The 21,011-nt window shown below is 42.2% G+C and overlaps 1 protein-coding gene across 3 annotated transcripts in view; it reads left to right on the top strand.

Moving 5' to 3' along the window:
- APMAP (adipocyte plasma membrane associated protein) overlaps window positions 1–21,011 on the top strand; it is a 45,543-nt gene that overhangs the window by 896 nt on the left and 23,636 nt on the right. For all 3 annotated transcript variants that reach the window (XM_059134234.1, XM_059134235.1, XM_059134233.1), the window contains exons 2-3: window positions 10,901–11,017; window positions 15,432–15,547. In XM_059134234.1, the coding sequence (XP_058990217.1) occupies window positions 10,901–11,017; window positions 15,432–15,547 (233 nt within the window). The remainder of the gene's footprint in view (window positions 1–10,900; window positions 11,018–15,431; window positions 15,548–21,011) is intronic.

The raw sequence follows: 21,011 nt of genomic DNA, 5'->3' as shown, positions 1-21,011 counted from the left end.
TTTGAGTATACTATGTTTTGTTGCTAAAACTCAAGACATGCATTAAAAAATATAATACTTACACTCCCCCCTTTAATTTTGTCTCCTGAGTCTCATAACTGTAAATTTTTAGGGAGGACCAAGAGGCCTCCTGGACACCAACCTCAAAGTTGTAGAACCGATAGCCTAGAAGTTGATAGAAATATTGGAAATATTTATTGGTGTGCCTAGGGTTGTGGTACATAATGAGGGCTAGGTTTTGTGGGAACAGACTGAATATTCACTGATGATAATAAAAGGGCCACACTTGAAGGAGAGCTATTGCAGAAAGGAGTGTTTTGGTTTTAGAAAGGCAATTTGCAGAGAAGATAGTTTGGTGATATTTGACTCCTAGGGCCGGTGGGAAGGTCAGTAATATGCTGAGTAAACTCAGAGGTTTCCAGAGACACAGGACTTTCATTGCTAACCCTGGGCAAACCAGGACAAGTTGGTCACCTTACTGATTGTGGATATTGTGAAATCATGGTCTGCTGATGAATGAGGAGCCTTTTAGAATGGACATGCAAGGACTGGCATGGCTGCACTACAGAAACCATGAAAGCAAGCCTTGCTCGTGTACTTGTACATGGGAAATGAAAATGCAGCTGGCTCTGAGTTTGCCTTGAGGTGGAGTGTGGTGAAAACCAGGGCATATGGCACCTGAGAGCACTTGTTGGATGGACCCAACTCTCAGCTGGGCTTTTCTGACACTCCTGACCACATGATAGAGGGGCAGATTTAATTAAATTTTCAGTTTCTCTGTGGGATTTCTGACTTAATGGCAGGATGAACTGGATGTTACAGAATCATCATCTGCTGCTGTTCTTTTCGACTGTACCTTTTACAAAACCGTGTGTATTTAAGACATTTTCTTGACTTCTCTCCATGAATGTTATTCTTATTTTCCTGTATTTCTCTCTTTCTCTTCCCCATTTCTATGTATCTGTAATGGTCTGTTTTTTTAAAGTGAGTTGTCATTTTTTCTGCATTTATTATTGTAACTCTATAGTTGTTTTTCTTATTTTTCTGACGCAATTCTCCTCTTTTTTTTAAATTTCTTTTATGATCATGTCTAGTACCTCACTGTTTTCTTAATTTACCTTAAAAGTTGAGGACTCACCAAAAGACAGGAAAGCATTGTGTATAGTGGGTGAAGTAAAGGAATCTGAAGGAAGGAGAAATCTGACAACTGTAGAGTAAATTTTAGATGAGCTAAGCAGGAAAAAGAAGACCTTGAATGGTATGTTCTTCAATCAAGAGAACAGAAATAAGACAGTAGATTTTAGTGGATGGGACACTTACTGATACCTTAGCTAGTCTCCTGACTCTTGACATGAAATGTAATGTTAGCTCTGTTTGACAGCTGAGGGTACCTAAGTCTATGGGAGTCAAGTGGTTTATATAAAGTTAGAGTAATGGAGTGAAAGGAGAAGCAGAAATGAATGAGTGAGGACAGCAGTGGGAACTGGACAATGATTGAGAAGCATATTTTTAAATTATGCTTTGGAAATAAGGTTTTATGCCAAAACTCTTGAATTTCTGTATTTAAGCTATACTGAGGAATGTGGTCATTAACTCCTTTTCTTCAGTGTGGAATATAGATGAGCTATGCACTTTAACATACTAGTGCAAACTTTTAATTACTGTTATTTGGCATCAATTTCTCCAAATGCCTTACAAACTCTGTCAGAAGGATTGCAACACTAATACTGTTCCTTCTCTTTTGGAACATAGTTCAGTCTGGGAAGAGAGGGTAGCTGTTTAATGTCTCTGTGTAACTGTTAAGGATTGAAGAGTGAGTATATTCAAAAGTTAACAGTTTTTCAGTAACTTCTAAAGGATTTTAAGCTAATTAAGAATCCCTCCTATATTCATTTTCCGTTTCCATTTTTAAGACTGAAGATTAAGGAAGGCAGGGTAGAGAGACAGATGGGGCCATCATGAAGTTGTGGTTATGAGGAGTCAGGAATCAGTGTTTTCTTCTCAGCCCTCCCCTTGGATGTGTGTTTCAGATTGTTCTTTTAACTTGTTTCTAACTTATTTTCAATGCTAAAATGAATGAAGGCATCTATAGTCAGGGAGCCCCAGTGTAAAGGAATGTGAGCAACCAACAAATTCAAGACTGGGCTTGCTGCTATTTAACTTTTTCAGGTTCAGGGGTCACCTTGATACCTGGGGCTCTCGTCCATGGATTTGTGACTAATAGGTTTTTTAAAAAAATACACAGATTGTTTTTGATCTCATGGAGCCTTCAGTCTATGACTCAAGGCCCTGATGTCCTGTATGCTGAAGGGGATGGAGAACACCTTTTAGGTGTTTGCCTGGTGAAGTTACAGAGGATTTTGTAACACATGGCTGAGCCAAAAGTTATTGACAGCTCCTGTTGCATCACCATGATTGCTCTCTTGGGCTTAGAAATCTAGGAAATTCCAGGGTGCAGATGTCCTCAAGGAGGTGAGCATCACTTTGGGCTCTCTAAGAGACTGGAGCAAAAAAGTTTATTTCCCAAACTGCATCTGGGAGGGAAGTTGCCAGCCTTCCTGGATGTGTCAGCACAGATTGGGAAAGAGAATATGATGTGCAACATCAAAATATGCAACACTTTGTTAGTGAAAATAGAGAGGGATAAATGGAGTATCCTTTATTTAAGTTAACGTGAGGCAGGTGTGCAGAGGCAGGAGGCAAAGGTGGAGGAAAGGCAGAATTATAGGTGACTGTGAGTTTGTAGGAATGAACCTTGGGCCAAAATAAATGTGCCCAGAGCTTAGGTACAGAGGTTCCACTGCCAGACAGTCACAGACTCAGATGCCTCCAGAAGAGCAGCAGTCCTGCTACCTGTCAGTTATGAAGCACTTTTCTTGTTCCAAACCCTGGTCTTAGCACTGCACATACATCCATCATTTGGTTTAGTTCTTAGAAAATCCTGGTGTGTTAAGGTCTGGAGCAGGTGTGGGGCCAGGAGAAGAAGAGCATGTGTGTCTGAGGAGCGGAAAATCCTGTGTACCAGCCCTGAAGCCTTAGGTTTCATAGATCTCTGCTTTTTCAAGAGAAGCTGGAAACCCATATTTTTATGTGAAATCTCCTTGCTTTTCAGTCATGGCAATTAAAGCCTTTTTGTGGAGTGACATTTATGGTTTAGGCTAGAGCTTTGCTTTGAGCTCTGGGCACCGCATTTTAGGGGGAATTTTTACAAACTCTTGAGACAACCAGGAAAGTTCTGCAAGCCCCACCACCTGAGGGACTCCTGCAGGACTGGGGATGGTTTGCCTGTGAAGGATGGTGTGATCTGGGAGGTCAAGGGTTTGTTCTTCCTGAGGGCACTCATCTGGGCCCAGTCAGTGCAAGCAAAGGGAAAGTGTCTATCTTAGAACATGTTGCATGAGGTGACCCAAGCAGCCAATGTCTCCCATAAAATAATGAGGGAACTGCTTTATGCTGTAACCTTCATGAACATCGATCCTGCACTCTGGCGGGCACTTCCCTGGCCTTTAGGGCCGGTGGGATCTGCCCCTGGCCGTGGGCCAAACCTGTTCCACCATCTTCCCCTCACTTACCATGCCTCAACCTGCCTGCCTGCCTTGGCCATTCTGTCTCTGTGGCCAAGGTTTGGGAATGGGGGCTTAAACTTAACCCCTTAAAGTATGTGTTCTTCATTCATGCCAAGTTCTTGAGTCCTGCTATTACTTTTTTTTTTTTTTTAAGATTTTATTTATTTATTTGACAGAGAGAAATCACAAGTAGACAGAGAGGCAGGCAGAGAGAGAGAGAGAGAGGGAAGCAGGCTCCCTGCTGAGCAGAGAGCCTGATGCGGGACTCCATCCCAGGACCCTGAGATCATGACCTGAGCCGAAGGCAACAGCTTAACTCACTGAGCCACCCAGGCGCCCCCCCTGCTGTTACTTCTGCTTGCATTCCTCTGCCCCAGGTGTTTGAGATTTTCCTACCTTCACTGAAGTCTCTGTTCAGAGGTCACCTGCTTTTGACCCCTATTGTGGCCAGCCCTCCCCCTCCTCCTGCCCCTGACCCTGCTGTGTTTTTCTTTGTTGTACTTGTCACTCTCTGGTATCTGCTTATTTATTAGAATATATAGAGGGTGGGAAACTCTCAGCGCCCTGGGTAGTACCTGGCATGTGTGTGTGGTTGATTATTAAATGCTGTGTGTGAAGGATTAAGTGAGTTGAAGCTGTGCTGTCTGATGTGGCAGCCGTTTGCCTTATGTGGCTATTTAATTTGATTGGACTATATTAAAAATTCAGTTTTCATTTGTACAGTGTAGGGAGTTTGAGGGATTTGGGGGCTGATAAAGGAAAAAAGATATGGATATGAGGTGGCAGTGGCACACACAAGCTTTATTGGGTGACACTTGGACAGGAGAAGGGCCCCAGTCCAGAAAGGGAGGTTAGTGAGGAGGGTAAGAGAGCAGCCTCCTCTATCTAGGTGAGTCTCTGGGTCAGAGAGCTCCAGGGGCAACAGCAGCAGCTCAGGGCCTTAAAATATCCAGGCCCTGTCTTATCAATGGGTGACTGCTATTGGTGAGATTTATAGAGTATGCAAAACAGGCAGACTCTAAATGGCTAGAAGTTTGCTTGTTTGGCTATTTTTAAAATAACCTTGTCTATAAAAGTTTGAGTTTGGTGCTGGTGGGCCTGTTGAGCTAATGGGTCTCAGCCTGTAGTGAGGAAATAAATACAGTACACAGTGGCTGTCTTTAGCTCATGTAGATAACATGCTAGCCCCATTCCAGGTGCTCAGCTGCCACACCTAGCTAGTGGTTGCTGCATTTCTGTCATTACCAAGAGAATTCCATTGGACAGCACTGCTAAAGGAGTTTAAGTGGTTGTTTGTAAAACTTGACCATAGAACTTTCCAGTAGAGGCTGTGTCTCATGAGCAGCCAGGGGGATGCTGATGTGTATTATCACCCAGTGGAGAGTTGGATGAGGTTGATGGTATCCAGCTGCACATCAGGGACAACTGAGGAGCACAAGAAAAAAGGCTCCCCAGTCCCACGCTGGCTTGCCCAGTAAGAATTCCTGGGCCTTGTTGCCCCAGTCATCTGGTGTAGGCAGGCCAGGGACTGACCACATTTGTGAGCATTGGACTGGGTGGCCTCTGAATTTTCCTTCAGCTTTTTAGACTGTGATTGTAAGAGGGCATTCACTAGAACTCTGGCAAAGATTGGCTCCCAGTGTCTGGCTGCCTTTCTAGTTGGAAGCGCCCGCTTTCAGTCCTGGCTGGACTTTTTCTTCTGGGAATCAGTGAGCCTTTTACTATTATGTGAAGGGGTAACCAGATGTTCAAGCAGCATGTCACAATCTGTGAGTTGGATTACTAAATTTAAGATTTTAAAAAAATGTAAGCTACAGTGTGTTATAAGAATGTACAGTATAGGAGTCTAAGACAAATGAGAAGGATGTGTTTTATGTGGAATCATGTCAGGTAAGGAAAAGGTAAAGTAGCATTTTGGCCATTGTCACCACTTATGTTAATGACAGCTCTGTGGTGAAAGATTTTACAATTCAGTTTCCCCTAAGGGACTGCACCTTTCCTGGGCTGGGGAGGTAGGGGAGGAGTGATTACATCAGCCCCCTTTCGAGGACATGGACTTCCTTATTGGACCTTACCCAAATGATTTGTGCAGTGTAGCCTCACCATGTGCCTCTGTATTTATCTCTCTGGGGATTCTGCTTGTAAAAGAACCACAGGGTCAGCCATTTCTGTCAGTTATACTTGTAAACAGTCCTGCTTTACCATATAGATACTCTGTTATTTCTATTGTATTAAAAGGCTTTAGGCCATTTAAAGAAAATTGCTTAAGTTACAGCATCCTGGCCTCAGAGTGGCAGTTTGCACAGTTGGGTCATTGACTTTTTTGTTTGTTTGTTTGTTTTTTTAACAGGATAAAATTTATGTAGTTTTTAAATGTCCAGTTCATTGGTTTTTAGTATATTCACAAATTTTTGCCAGAATCACCATAATATAAGTTTAGAACATTTTCATCACTGTTAACACTTTTAAAAATTGAGGTGAAATTCACGTGACATAAAATTACCTGCTTTAGAGTGTATATAGTTTAGTGATATATAGTGTTAGGCAACATGTTCTAGTTTCAAAACTTTTTCATCACCCCATAAAAACACCTTTTACCTATTAAGTAATCACACCTTATTTCCCCCTCTTACCCTCTTATCTGTCAGGGAATGAGTGGATAAACCACTTGTGATACAGGCGTACTTCTGAGAAATTGTGTGTTCAGTTTCAGACCACTTTTATCTTAATAATGTGAGTCAAATGAAGTTTTTGGTTTCCCAGTGCATAGAAAAGTTGTGTTTATACTATACTGTAATCTGTTAAGTGTGCGATAGCATTATGTCTAGAAAACAATGTACATACCTTTACATTAAGTTAAAAAATAATTTATTGTCCAAGAATGCTAACTGTCATTTGAGCTGCTGACTGATCAGGGTAATGGTAGCTGAAGCCTAAGGTGGTTGTGGCAGTTTCTTAAAATAAGATACATTTGACATATCAATTGGCTCTTCCTTTCACAAACAGTTTCTCTATAGCAGGTGATGCTGCTGATAGCACTGATATGACTTCTTTCAAAATTGGAATCAATCCCCTCAAAATCTGCCACTGCTTTATCATCTAAGTTTATGTGCTATTCTAATTCCCCCATGGTCATTCCAAGAATCTTCACAGCCTCTTCACCAGGAGTAGATCCCATCTCAAGAAATCACTTTCTTGGCTCATCCATAGAAGCAACTCTTCATCTGTGAAAGTTTTATCATGAGATTACAGCAACTCAGCCACATCTTCAGGCTCCACTTCTGATTCTGGTTCTCTTGCTGTTTCTACCACATCAGCAGTTACCTCCTCCACTGAATTCTGGAACCTTAAACTTATAAAAAAAAATATGTAATGTCTGTGAAGCACAGTAAAATGAGATATGCCAGTATATACTTACAATGGAATAGTGCTGAGTCATGAAAATAAATGAGTTACTGATCTGTACTGCAGCCTGGATGAGCCTCAAAACATATGCTGAGTGGAAGGAGCCATTCACGGAGGTCACATATTGTATGATCCCATGTATACGAAATGTGCAGAATGTCATGATCAAGTTGTTCTGAGTTTTTCCAACTCCGGCCCTGAGGGCTGTAGGTCTTCTCTCTGTCTGCTTGTCCATAGCAGGTGACGTTGTTAATGGTGACTGCAGCTTTAGAACCAGACCTGGCCCTCTGTTGTGCTCCTTCAGTTCTGGCAGTGGGCTGTGGGCACACTTGTCTTTCTCTGACCACTTTTCTCTTTGAAAAGTAGAGATATACATAGTTCCACCTAGCTAGCTACCCACATGAAGCATGTTGCGTGGCATGTTCTTATTGTCATTGTTTTTATCATTCTTCTTTTCAGACCTCTCAGCAGGTTGCATCAGCCTGCTGTCATGACAGTTTCGCAGCTGATCCCATGCCATATGTGCATTTTCATGCACTGTGCTCTTGCACACTTGAGTGGCATCAGTCAGTTGCATTAGAAGACTCTGTGGCCCTGGAGATAGGAGACAGGGCTGGGAGGTAGAGGTTGGCCTGGATTTTCTCTTCCTAGGGATCCCTTCCAGGAGCCTGGGCACCCTTGGCCTCTCCCAGCCAGGTCTGTAGGATGGATCACCTCCTTTCCCAGGTAGCAAGAGGGAAAGGCTGGCGACCTGGCATTTTGCCTGGGTAGGGTTTGGGCTCTGAGCCCTGTATGAGTGCAGAGAGGGAAGTTAGGAAGAAAATTCATTTTTGAAGGATTATTAGAAGGAAGATAGACACAGAATAGCGTTCTCATTACCAAAGGGGGAAATGTCAAAGGTAAAAGGAAGTGCTCAGTGCTACTCCCTATACTGTCCTGTTCTGGAAGAGAAAGGAGAAGAAACCAGACAGCACCTTCTACTCTGCTTGGAAAGGGCCTTAGCTCGGCATCCTGGCTTATCATTTACAAGTTCTGCTTTCCACATTGCTGCAGGATGTAGTATAATAAGGATCTGCTCTCCTTCAGCTTCCAATAACTTGTTTCTGACATCCTTGAGAGCCCTTATCGGTGGCGCCTTTGGTGTCTGTCTGTTCCCAACGATTTAAGCATCTTCTGAGATCATGTACATTTCCTCTACCATGCTCCTCACTGCCTTCTGAGTCCTAGCTAGTAGAGTCTTTAACGTTTGTTTTTCTACTAAGTCTGTTTAAGGAAATCTGGACAAAATTTTCTGTCCTACTTCTCAGTATTTTTCCTTCCTCTATCTGCTGCTCAATTCCAAAGCTACTTCTACAGATTCAGGTATTTGTTGCAGGAATACCCTACTTCCAGGCAACGAAACTAATTTAATTAGAAAACTAGATTAGTTTTCTATGGCTGACATGACAAATGACCCCATACATCATGGCTTAAACAACAACACAGGATGAACTTGCAGTTCTGACTTTAGGTAGTCCCGGACAGTTCTCCCTGTGCTGAAGTCAAGGTGTCGACAGGACTGTGTCCCTTTCTGGAGGCACTAGGGGAGAATCTTCTCCTCTCTCCTCTTTTTCTTTCCCTTTGCTTTTCATTTCTACTGGTCAAAACAGATGCTTTATTTTTTGCCATTTCATTTATTAAAATCATGCATATTTAAATTGGGTGGGGCATTGAGGTTACAAAACCCTCTTACATAGTGGGGAGCCCATGGGCTTCATGTGAAGAAACCTGCCTGAAGTGGCATAGCTGGCTGTTGGGGAAGTTAGAGCTGGCCTTTAGGCCCCACATTTCTGTACTGTACCTGGAATCAGGTTTATACGTGGAAGGCTAGCCTGTCAAGACTCAAACAAAACGCAGCTCTTTGATGAAGTGTTTGTTAAGTGTGAGTCTTGATTTTTTTTTTATTTTTATTTTTATTTTTATTTTTTTTTTAAAGATTTTATTTATTTATTTGACAGAGAGAGATCACAAGTAGGCAGAGAGAGAGGAGGAAGCAGGCTCTCTGCTGAGCAGAGAGCCCGATGCGGGACTCGATCCCAGGACCCTGAGATCATGACCTGAGCTGAAGGCAGCGGCTTAACCCACTGAGCCACCCAGGCGCCCGAGTCTTGATTTTTTTTAAGTCAACTTTTTTTTGGGGGGAGGGGATAGGGAAAGATTCTTCAACTTAGGAGCACATGATTTATTTGCTTAAAGTTAATCTTGATGTAAGTATATAATAAATTTGAATGCACTTAAAGCAAGTAATGATCCTATGAAGTAGCGAAGAGGCTAAATGTGCTGTTTACCACGTGAGTAATGATGTCAGTGAGGATCGTTTTAGTTACCATTGGTCATTTGTCCGAAAACATCACACAAGATTCCCAAGGCAGCTTTTAGATCTTCCCAAGCCTTTAGTAGTGATGACTTGGAATTGTGATTGTATAGATTCTTTGTGAGTAACTGTCAGTATCTGTCAGCCCTCTAAAGGTCGAGAGCTGAGATTTGCTTCTGAATTCTTGAAGGTGTAGTGTGATTGGCAAAATGACTGGAGAATCAGACTCTCAGCAAGTTGTATTGTGTTCTCTTTGCTTCATGAATTTGTCTTTATCTCTTTTATCCACCAAAGCTGGGAATCTTAGAGACCCATAAGACTGAACGTTGCTGCTTTAAATCCATATACTAGGAAATAGTGACTTTTGGTAAACACATCTTCTCTTGTAGACGGGTGTGTTTGCATTACATCATCGCACTCTTTATTCCATTTTTGTGTTTACCAGTTCTCTGATTTGCCCTCTTGGAGACTGCAAATCTCTTAGAGATTGAAGGTTCAGTTTATCAGACTATCTGGCAAATAACTGATAAGACTTTCCCACACAGCTGGAAGATTAAAAAAAAGAACAGAAGCATGTTTGCCAATCATAGCAAACAGTCCTAAAGTTTCATCACAAGCCGCAGAGGTCAGTGGTCTCGCAATGAGACCAGACTAAAAGCCTGCTCTTGCTTCACAGGCTTTGAGACCAGCTGGACTTGTCCCATCTCAGCTGCTGCTGATCACCTTTGTATATTCCATCTCTGGCAGCTCCTTTTTTAAAAATTATAATTTATTTTTATTTTTTTAAATAAACATATAATGTATTATTAGCCCCAGGGGTACAGATCTGTGAATTGCCAGGTTTACACACTTCACAGCACACACCATAACATATACCCTCCCCAATGTCCATAACCCCACCACTCTCTCTCTACCCCCCTCCCCCTGGCAACCCTCAGTTTGTTTTGTGAGATTAAGAGTCTCTTATGGTTTGTCTCCCTCCCAATCCCATCTTGTTTCACTTATTTTTTTCCTACCCCCCACAACCCCCACATTGCATCTCCACTTCCTCATATCAGGGAGATCATATGATATTTGTCTTTCTCTGATTGACTTATTTTGCTAAGCACAATACCCTCTAGTTCCATCCATGTCATCGTGAATGCAATATTTCATTTCTTTTGTTGGCTGCATAGTATTCCATTGTGTATATATACCACATCTTCTTTATCCATTCATCTGTTGATGGATATCTAGGTTCTTTCCATAGTTTGGCTATTGTGGACATTGCTGCTATAAACATTTGGGTGCACATGCCCCTTTGGATCACTATGCTTGTATCTTTAGGGTGAATACCCAGTAGTGCAATTACTGGGTTGTAGGGTAGTTCTATTTTCAACTTTTTGAGGAACCCCCCAGGCTGTTTTCCAGAGTGGTTGCACCAGCTTGCATTCCCACCAACAGTGTAAGAGGGCTCCCCTTTCTCTGCATCCTCACCAGCATATGTCATTTCCTGACTTGTTAATTTTAGCCATTCTGACTGGTGTGAGGTGGTATCTTATTGTGGTTTTGATTTGTATTTCCCTGATTCTGGCAGCTCCTTTAGTGGCCGTGTGTTCCGAGTGACCTTCTTGATGCTGGCTGTCTCCCTCACCATTCCCCTGCTTGGAGCCATGCTGCTCCTGGAGTCTCCTATAGACCCACAGCCTCTCAGGTGAGCTGTCCTGGTCATTTTTGGGAGGGCTTGCTTCGCAAGGGTAGGGTGGGATAATGTCTAGGATACCTAATTTGTTCTGAAAGGTAAGTTACTAGGAAAGAGAGATATTTGTGATTTCTTTAATGCTTGAGTTTTGTATGGAATCAGATGTTACACAATATATGAATGGTATTGTTCATAAGATTTCAAAAACAAAAATGAAAAACCGCATATAAAACCCAGAAAAATCCCCAATAAGAGAAGTTTATGTGTTAATTAACATGAATTCATTTGAAGTGGCAAAAGCACACAAAAAGGTTAAGTTCCTTTGTTTAAATTTTGTTAAGTACTGATTTTTTCAAAAGCCTTATAATTAGTAATCTGTTTTTCCTAAGTTATCTCTCATTGGTGGGCATCTATGAGTAATGTAGTCCATTATAACTTGAAAAAAATAGTATTTACCTAGGACCCTATGAAATGCATTCACGTTTGTAATTATAGTAATGCAGAGCCAGGCTCTTAATGTTGTGATGATTTATGGCATTGATTTGAGCTTATGCCAAAGGGTTGTGCAATCTGGTTTGACAAGTAAATTCCCCTTTGCTCTTGAACCTTCCAGAGAAGTGAAGCTTTTCGAAGTTTATTTTAAGTGATTTTAAAAACTTCAGGCAAGACCTGTGTCCCATTATAGAGTGAATATAACACTGAATAATGTGTGTGTTTTATAAATAAAATTAAGGCTTTATGTTGTACTCAGTTCACTGAGAATGTATACAGCATTTAGAATGCTTAAGGTAGGTAGCTGAATACAAAGATACAAAGAGGACACAATTCTACCTTAGAGTGACATTTGTATATAAGAGTCAACTTTTTCTGTTGCTGGATTTAGAATTAGTAACGTATATGGTGCTGTTAAAACATAATTAGCTTGCATAACTTTGGGATTGTGTGTAGGCCTAGGCATTGTAGACCCATGACAGTGGTGACTTCTAATTCCTGGTGTGTTGGTGGACCTCTCCATTTGTCCTCTGGCTGAGCTAGGCCCAAGGGCATACTTGGTGTCCTGACTGGTGCACACTGTGGGTGATAGGGGTTCTCTCTTGCTAAGCCCCGTCAACATGTAGAAGGATGTGGTTCAACCTACCCCAAATAGAAACTGACTTGGGGTTTTCTGAATAATCTAGTTGGCTAAGGTGGGAATGTGAGCTGTGTCCACAGCTGGGCATCAAAATCTGGACTGGGAAGTTAGCCTTGGAGAAGAGCAGGAAAGTGAAAAGAGCAGAGGAACATGGAGCTTCAGTGACTGGAGACCTTTGATCTCGGTAAAGGTGAATTTATATGTGGGAAGAGTGAAGAAATTCAGAGGAAAGACCGGTGTGTGCTCCTGACCAGAAACCGAAAGGGAAAGTGGCCCACTAAGGATTTGAAATTGTACAAAGTACATTCTCTCTGTAGAGTAAATGAGCCTTGTGAGAAGGGGAGGGAGGAGAAGCCCAGTGAAACCAGGGTGGCTGACAGGGATCTTTCCCATGCTCAGACTTAGAAGGTGACTTGCTCAATAATTGGAAGGGGCAACCCCAAATGCAGAACAAAAGCAGAAGACTGGAGGAGGTAGAAGAACAGAAGTGAGCTGAGGTTTGGAGGAAAATGCTAACAGCAGCAGCAAAAAGGGCTTCTTTCAAACTCTGTTCAGAGCAAAAAGAGCAAGGAAGGGAAACACACTGTGTGGAGCAAGTGGGTGGTTGCAGTATTGATGCTGACAGGAGAGCAGAGCTCTCAGCTTCTGCTGCACCTCTGTTCTCTCCACCAGCGACTGCCGTGGGGAGCAGGATCCGGCCAACTGGACAGGAGGGAGGATGGCTGACCGAAGTGCCTCAGAGAGTCTATCTCTGGTGTCCATGTCCTCTGGGGGAGAGCAGAGACCACACTCAGCAATTGCCGGGAAATCACAGAGAAAAATGAAGATGGGTGCAGGCCCCTCCAGAATGGACTATTATGCAGTTGGTTTTAGTTCTAGGGAGCAGTCACCAGGAAGATTGCAGGGCCTTGTCAAAAACCTGCCATGCAAAGCACCCTTCTTTCTTCCTTGTTTGGAAAATGTACAGACTGTGGTAGATAGGACATACAAGACATTCTGATTTTTGGAGGATTTTGGTCAGTTCTTTAGGATACATTTGACACATGAAGTTAATGGGACTTAATAAGAGTTAGCAGCACTTGGGAGTTAACAGGGAGCTGATAAGAGTTTTTGAGTTCATAGGCTTTAGCAAGGGTCCATGTGGCCTGGCTGGCCTTCCTGAGGCCATTCTTCCTTGATGCTCCTGCTGCTCAGGCTGTAGGAGTTAGGGCCCTTTCTTGCCCATCCTTTGCATTTTCTCATAAAAGTTTTCTTCTTGCCTCCCTATTGAGATAATACTCAGGCTGCTTGTTGGCAGGGATGGTGCATGAAATACTGATTAGGTTAATGCTACAAATATTTCTCGAGGACTTCCTTTGTATAGGGAATTAGGCAAGGTCAAGGATTGGGCAGAAGGGGGTGGCTGAGTCTCGGGTGTACTGTCCTCTGTCCCTGGGCTGTACATGCTTGTCTGTGTTGTTCAGTCTTCACGTGCACCTTGGGAGGGCTGACCTTCCCAAGGTCAGAATTCAAACCTAGCCATGTCCATCTCCATATCCTAGGCTTTTCTCAACAAAGTATGCAGGTTGCAGCCCTGCTTTCTTCATTTAGAAGTAAAACTCGTAGCTTTATTAGGTAGATACTTATCTAATAACTTTATTAACTTAATTCTTTTAATAACTTCATTAACACCTAGTTAAATCATGATTGTTTTTTCTTTTAAAGCAGGTGAAAGCTGTAACTGGGAGGCAGGGTAGAGTGAAAGAGGGGTGGGTTGGGGGAGTTTAATTCAGAGGAAATTGTGCTGTGTCCTAAGCACATGCTTGACTCAGGGGAGGCAGTAGGTGTTCTGCTGGAAAGGGAAGAGGGTTGGGCAAGACAGGGAAGCTTCTTTTTCATTCAACAGTTTCAGCTTCCCCTTCCCTCTTGGGTCTCCCACTCTGGAACAGTGACTGGGAAACTCCCCTGCTTGAGGGCAAGGTAGGGCAGGAATTGGGAGATATTTTCCCTCTTTGCCCCTTCTTCCCTTCCTCCTCCTTCCTGCAGTGTTGGTTGGGAACCTCCTATATGGCAGGTGCTTGAGATACAGCAGTGAAAAACACAAATCCCTGATCTCATGGGCCATGTGTTCTAGTGGGGATAGACAGTATATGCAACAGAGAAGTGAGCAGCTACTAAGTGCTATAGAGAAAATAGAGTGTCGGGAACTTCGCTTTGGAGGGAGGTCTGGTGTATTATATTGGGTGGTCAGAGCAGGCCTCCCTGAGAAGGTGAGGGCAGAGCACAGAGGAGCTGGTGCCAAGGATTTAAGGGCGGGAAGTTCCTGACCTTCCTGTCAGGAACCGGCAGGGAGGGCCCTGTAGAGGGCAGAGTGAACAGGAGGAGAAGACCTGAGAGAGGTGACTGGCCAGACTGCAGGGAGAAGGGCACCCCTGCAAGGCCATAGGCTCTAGCTGAGATGGGGCCATTGCAGGGCTGTGAGAGCTGAACGCTGTGATCTGAATGTATTTCACAAGGTGCACAGTGCTGGGTTGAGGATATACATTGTAGAGAATATGGAGGAAGCAGGGGCCAGAAGATGGTGGCCTGGACCAGGGTGGTAGCAAAGGACATGGGGAGAGGACCTTCAACCATGTCTGCCTCCCGAAAGTGCCACCAGCAGGATTTGAAGGCTGAGAAGGACCAGCAGAGAGGGAAGATTCCTGGAGCTCAGTCTGTTGTCAAAGGAAGGGTCCAGGGCCCAGTGTAAGCTGGCTTCAGAGAGAAACCTGGCTGGGCCCTGAGAGGGACAGGCAGGAGGCAGAGAGCACCTGTGCTGGATGATAGGCTGGTGACACCAGGCCAGGACAAACTCCTCTTGTTTCTTCTGTTTTCTCTGTGAAGTAGGAAGCGAGGCTATCAGCTGTGGGATGTCACCACCACTCCCCTCTGTCTTAGTTGGGATTTTAATGACTGGGCAGATACTGAAAAATAAATGCCAGGGCATGTGAATCAGAGGGTGGGATGATGTCTAACCTTTGTCAGGGCATTGGACTGAGACTGGAGCTTGAGTAAGTGGAGGCCCCAGATACTCTCAGCTGATTACCAAAGTTCTTGCATTAGCCATAATCATATTTTAATGTTTTTTAATACTATGACCTTTTCTGATCTCCTAGAATGGTGTTTTCTTTAGCCTTTGTGTTTCTGGCAACTAAGGATGTTATTGCAGTATGCCCTCTTTATCAAAGAGTGGGGAGTTACGCATGAAGGTCCTCAGTAAACACTTTCTTCATGTATTTCTTATAGACAAATCCCTATAATTGCATTATTTTACAGCTTCAAAGAACCCCTTCTCTTGCTTGGTGTTCTGCAACCAAATATGAAGTTACAACAGGCGGAAAGGCTGTTTGAAAATCAACTTATTGGGCCAGAGTCCATAGCAAATATTGGGGGTGAGTAAAGCCCTGAAACTTCAAGGCTCCCTGAGGGGGGATTCTGCCAGAGCAGCCTTGATGCACCCTGCTTCTGGGTGGGGGGGGGGGGCTCTGGCCATCCTCCTCAGCTGTAGACAGGACCCCTCAGCTCTCTGAGTTACAAGTTTTGAGTTCATGTCTGTGGAGCACTTCATTCTGTTCAAAGTGTTGGGCCCATTAAATTCAAAGGAAAAAGGAAACACACTGATGGATGTTCATTAATCAAAGATAGGTGTTACTCGATAGGACATTTTTCTTCATTCAGTTTGTCTTTGCAAAGATTCCATTCTGAAAAGAATACAAATGAGGGGCACCTGGGTGCCTCAGTCGGTTGGGGGTTGGGCATCTGCTTTTGGCTCAGGTCATGATCCCGGGGCTTGGGATTGAGACCGAGCTGGCTCCCTGCTTGTGGAGAGTCTGCTTCTCCCTATCTCTCTCCCTCAGCCTGCTGCTCCCCTTGCTCATGCTAGCTCACACTCTCTTAAATAAAATAATCTAAAAAAAAAGAAAAAAGAATACAAATGATTTCCACTGTTAGGTTGTTTGGTTTGTTTTGTTTGAAGCTGACTTTGGTGGGTATGTTTAAGGGTAACTTAACTGCTTCAGACTTGCCCAAACTTGAGAGCTAGACATGGATCTGGTTCTAATTCTTGAGTTTCTAGCCACTAGGCATTATCTGCCTTTTAGAATGAAGATTAAGCTCCAGAATCAAAAGACACAGTTAGGGGCGCCTGGGTGGCCCAGTGGATTAATCCTCTGCCTTCGGCTCAGGTCATGATCTCAGGGTCCTGGGATCAAGCCCCGAATCGGGCTCTCTGCTCAGCAGGGAGCCTGCTTTTCTCTCTCTCTCTCTCTCTCTCTCTCTCTGCCTGCCTCTGCCTACTTGTGATCTCTGTCAAATAAATAAATAAAATCTTTAAAAAAAAAAAAAAAAGACACAGTTACCGAGCAGTTGAAGAGCTGAAAATGGCGTGAGGATTTCTGAGCATCTTGCTGGGGGAGGCTGCCTCACTGGGCAGTATGGTATGCTTCTGTGCGGCGGTGGTAAACTCCTGTGTCCGAAGTGTGTGGCTTCGCCTTGGGCAGAGCATGGCGGTCCCTCAGTGGGATGGACCCCTTCTCTCTCCCCTGCTATTGGATGTAGGACCTAGTCTGGTGCCTTTCTGCAAATGTTAGTGGTCTGGCTGGCAGTCAAAATTGTAAGAGGGATAGGCCTTTCATGATAGAACCTTGTATTTCTCTTCAAAAGATACTGACGTTTATTAATATAACAAGTTTTGTTTTTGGTGAAAAGCCAAAATTGATATTTAAACTGGAACTCCAAGGAATAAGAGTAATCTTTTTTTGTTATCTTTTAAAGAGAATGTTTCTCTTGTCCCTTCCCTTTCCTCTTGGGCTGACACCTCATTGCTCCATGGCACCAGGGCTTGCCTTTTTCCTTAAAGGAGTTGGTTGTTCTCTCTGTGAACACTGTTAGGCACAGTGGGGGTCTCTTACCCCCTCTGCAGGTATGCTTAGGCCCCAGGGAACCACTGCTTCCCATCTGCCTTTTGGAGTTGTCCTGGGGGATATAGCTGATACTGGAGGAAGGCACTGGCCTTAGGAGGGTGTGGGGAGAGTAATCACCAATTAACATGCGTTTATTGTTTTAAATAAATTTTATTTTATTATATTATATTATTTTATTTTTTATGTTCAATTAGCCAACATATAGTACATAATTAGTTTTTGATGTAGTTTTGAGCAATTCATAGAGCATTTTAGATTCATAGCAAAATTGAGGGGAAGGTACAGAGGTTTATCATACACCCAATCCCCCACCAGCACATATACACAACCTCTTCTGTTATCAACACTGATACCAGAGTGGAACATGTGTTACAATAGATGAACCTACCCTGACATGTCATTAGGACAAGGAGGCCATGGTTTACCATAGGGCTTACTCTTGGTGTCATATATTCTATAAGTTTGGACAGATGTACGAATGATGTGTATCCACCATTATCCTATCATACAGAGTAGTTTCATTGTCCTAAAATTCCCCCAAATCCTCTGAGCTCCACCTGTTTATCCCTACCATCCTGCAACCTCTGGAAACACTTATCTTTCTAGTGTTCCCCATAGTTCTGCCTTTTCCAGAATGTCACAGAATTGGAATCATATAGCATGCAGCCTATTCAGATTGGCTTCCGTCACTTATTAATATGCACTTAAGGTTCCTCCATGTCTTTTCGTGGCTTCATAGCTCATTCCTTTTTTTAAAAATTAACATATAAAGTATTATTTGTTTCAAGGGTACAGGTGTCTGATTCACCAGTCTTAACACAATTCACAGAACTCACCATAACATATACCTTCCCAGTGTCCATCACTCAGCCACCCCATCCATCCCGTCCCCCTCCCCTCCAGCAACTCTCAGTTTGTTTCCTGAGATTAAGAGTCTCTTATGGTTTGTCTCCGTCTCTGGTTTCATCTAGTTTTATTTTTCCCTCCCTTCCCCTATGATCCTCTGTGTTGTTCCTCAAATTCCTCATATCAGTGAGATCATATAATTGTCTTTCTCAGATTGACTTATTTTGCTTAGCGTAATAAGTTCCATCCATGCCATTAAAAGTGGTAAGATTTTGTTTTTTGGGTTTCTTTGATGTCTGCTTAATATTCCATTATGTATATACCACATCTTCTTTATCCATTCATCTGTTGATGGAGATCGAGGCTCTTTCCATATTTTGACTGTTGTGGACATTGCTGCTGTAAACATTGGGGTGCATGTGCCCCTTCAGATCACTACATTTGTACCTTTAGGGTAAATACTCAGGAATGCAATTGCTGGGTTATAGGGTAGCTCTATTTTCAACTTTTTGAGGTACTTCCATACTTTTTTCCTGAGTGGCTGTACCAGCTTGCATTCCCACCAACAGTGTAGGAGGGTTCCCCTTTCCCTATCCTTGCCAGCCATTCTGACTTGTGTGAGGTTGTATCTCACTGTGGTTTTGATTTGCATTTCCCTGATGCTGAGCGATGTTGAGCACTTTTTCTTGTGTCTGTTGGCCATCTGGATGTCTTCTTTGCAGAAATGTCTGTTCATGTCCTCTGCCCATTTCTTGATTGGATTATTTGTTCTTTGGATGTTGAGTTTGATAACTTCTTTATAGATTTTGGATACTAGCCCTTTATCTGATATGTCATTTGCAAATATCTTCACCCATTCTGTCAACTGTCTTTTGGTTTTGTTGACTGTTTCCTTTGCTGTGCAAAAAAAGCTTTTTATCTTGGTGAAGTCCCAATAGTTCATTTTTGCCCTTGCTTCCCTTACCTTTGGCAATGTTTCTAGGAAGAAGCTGCTGTGGCTGAGGTCGAAGAGGTTGCTGCCTGTGTTCTCCTCAAAGATTTGGTTGGATTCCTGTCTCATATTGAGGTCTTTCATCCATTTTGAGTCTATTTTTATGTGTGGTATAAGGAATGGGTCCAGTTTCATTTTTCTTCATGTGGCTGTCCAATTTTCCCACCACGATTTGTTGATGAGACTTTTCCATTGGACATTCTTTCCTGCTTTGTACAAGATTAGCTGACCATAGAGCTGAGGGTCTATTTCTGGACTCTCTATTCTGTTCCATTGATCTATGTGTCTGTTTTTGTGCTAGTACCATCCTGTCTTGATGATTACAGTTTTGTAATAGAGTTTGAAGTCTGGAATTGTGATGTTGCCCACTTTAGTTTTCTTTTTCAACATTCCTCTGCCTATTCAGGGTCCTTTCTGGTTCCATATAAATTTTAGGATTATTTGTTCCATTTCTTTGGGAAAAGTTGATGGTATTTTGATAGGGATTGCACTAAATGTGTAGATTGCTCTATGTAGCATATTTATTCTTCCAATCCATGCAGCTCATTTCTTTTCAGTAATATTGTGAAATATTGTGAAAATATTTGTTCTTCCAATCCATAAAGCTTATGCCTTTTTATTGATGGTAATACTCCATGTGTGAATGTACCAGTTTTTCTGTTTACCTACTAAAGGACACCTTGGTTACTTCCAAATTTTGGCAATTATGAATAAAGCTGCTATAAACATCCACATGCAGGTTTTTCTGTGGACTTATGTTTTCAACTCATTTGGGTAAATACTAAGGAACACAATTGCTGGATTCTAAGAATATATTTAGTTTTTCAAGAAACTGTCAGACTATCTTCCAGAATGGCTGAACCATTGTGCATTCTGACCAGCAGTGAATGAACATTCCTGTTGGTCTACATCTTCATCAGCATTTGGTTTTGACCATTCTGAGATATGTGTGGTGGTAGTTCATTGTTTCAGTTTGCAATTCCCTAATGGACATGTAATGTTGAGCATCTTTTCATATGCTCATTTTCTATTTGCATATCTTCTGTGGTGAGGTATCTAAGGCTATTGGCCATTTATAAAATTGGGTTCATTTTCTTATTGTTGATTTTAAGAGTTCTTTGTATATTTTGGATAACAATTCCTTTATCAGATATATATTTTACAAATATTTTCGCCCAGTCTGTGGCTTATTTTCTAATTCTCTCAACAGTGTCTTTCACAGAGCAGAAGTTTCCTTTAATCAAGTCCAACAACAGTTATTTCTCCATCATTATGTCTTTACTGTATCTAAAAAGACTTCACCACATCCAAAGTCACCTAAATTTTCTCCTATTTTCTCCTCTAGGAGTTTTATACTTTTGTGCTTTACATTCAGGTCTATCATCCATTTTTAATTAACTGTCATGAAAGGTGTAATGTCTGTGTCTAGATTCATTTTTTACATGTGGATGTCCAGTTGTTTCAGCACCATTTGGAGAAAATACAGTCTTTGCTCCATTATATTATAATATATTATGTAAGATAATATTGTGAAACATCAGTTGACTAATTTATGTGGGTCTGATTCTGTACTCTATTCTGTTTCATAGAATTGTCTTATTCTTTTGCCATTACCATAATATCTTGTTTACTGTAGCATTTCAGTAAGTCTGGAAGTCAAGTAGTGTCATACTGTTGGCTTTGTTCTTCAATATTTTGTTGGCCATTCTGGATCTTTTCCTTTTCCATAAGAACATTATAATCAGTTTTAGGATATATACAAAATAATTTCCTGGGATTTTGATTGGGATTGCTTTGAATCTATGAATCAAGTTGGGAACAACTAAGCTTTTTTGCAGTATTGAATCTTCCTATGGATGGACCTGGAAAATCTTTCCATTTATTTAGTTTTTTAAAATTTCTTTTATCAGAGTTTTATAGTTTTCTTCATATAGATCTTGTACATATTTTGCTATATTTAGACCTAAATGTTTTATTCTTTTGGGTGCTAATGTAAATGCTATTCTGTTTTTAATTTAAAGTTTTCCTTGTTCATTGCTGGTGTATAGGGAAGCAATTGATTTTTGCATAGTGTCCTTGTATCCTGAAACTTTGCTA

Source organism: Mustela lutreola, chromosome 9 (genome assembly GCF_030435805.1).
Source record: "Mustela lutreola isolate mMusLut2 chromosome 9, mMusLut2.pri, whole genome shotgun sequence".
Taxonomy (NCBI): domain Eukaryota; kingdom Metazoa; phylum Chordata; class Mammalia; order Carnivora; family Mustelidae; genus Mustela; species Mustela lutreola.
This window is presented reverse-complemented; position numbering and strand designations above follow the sequence as displayed.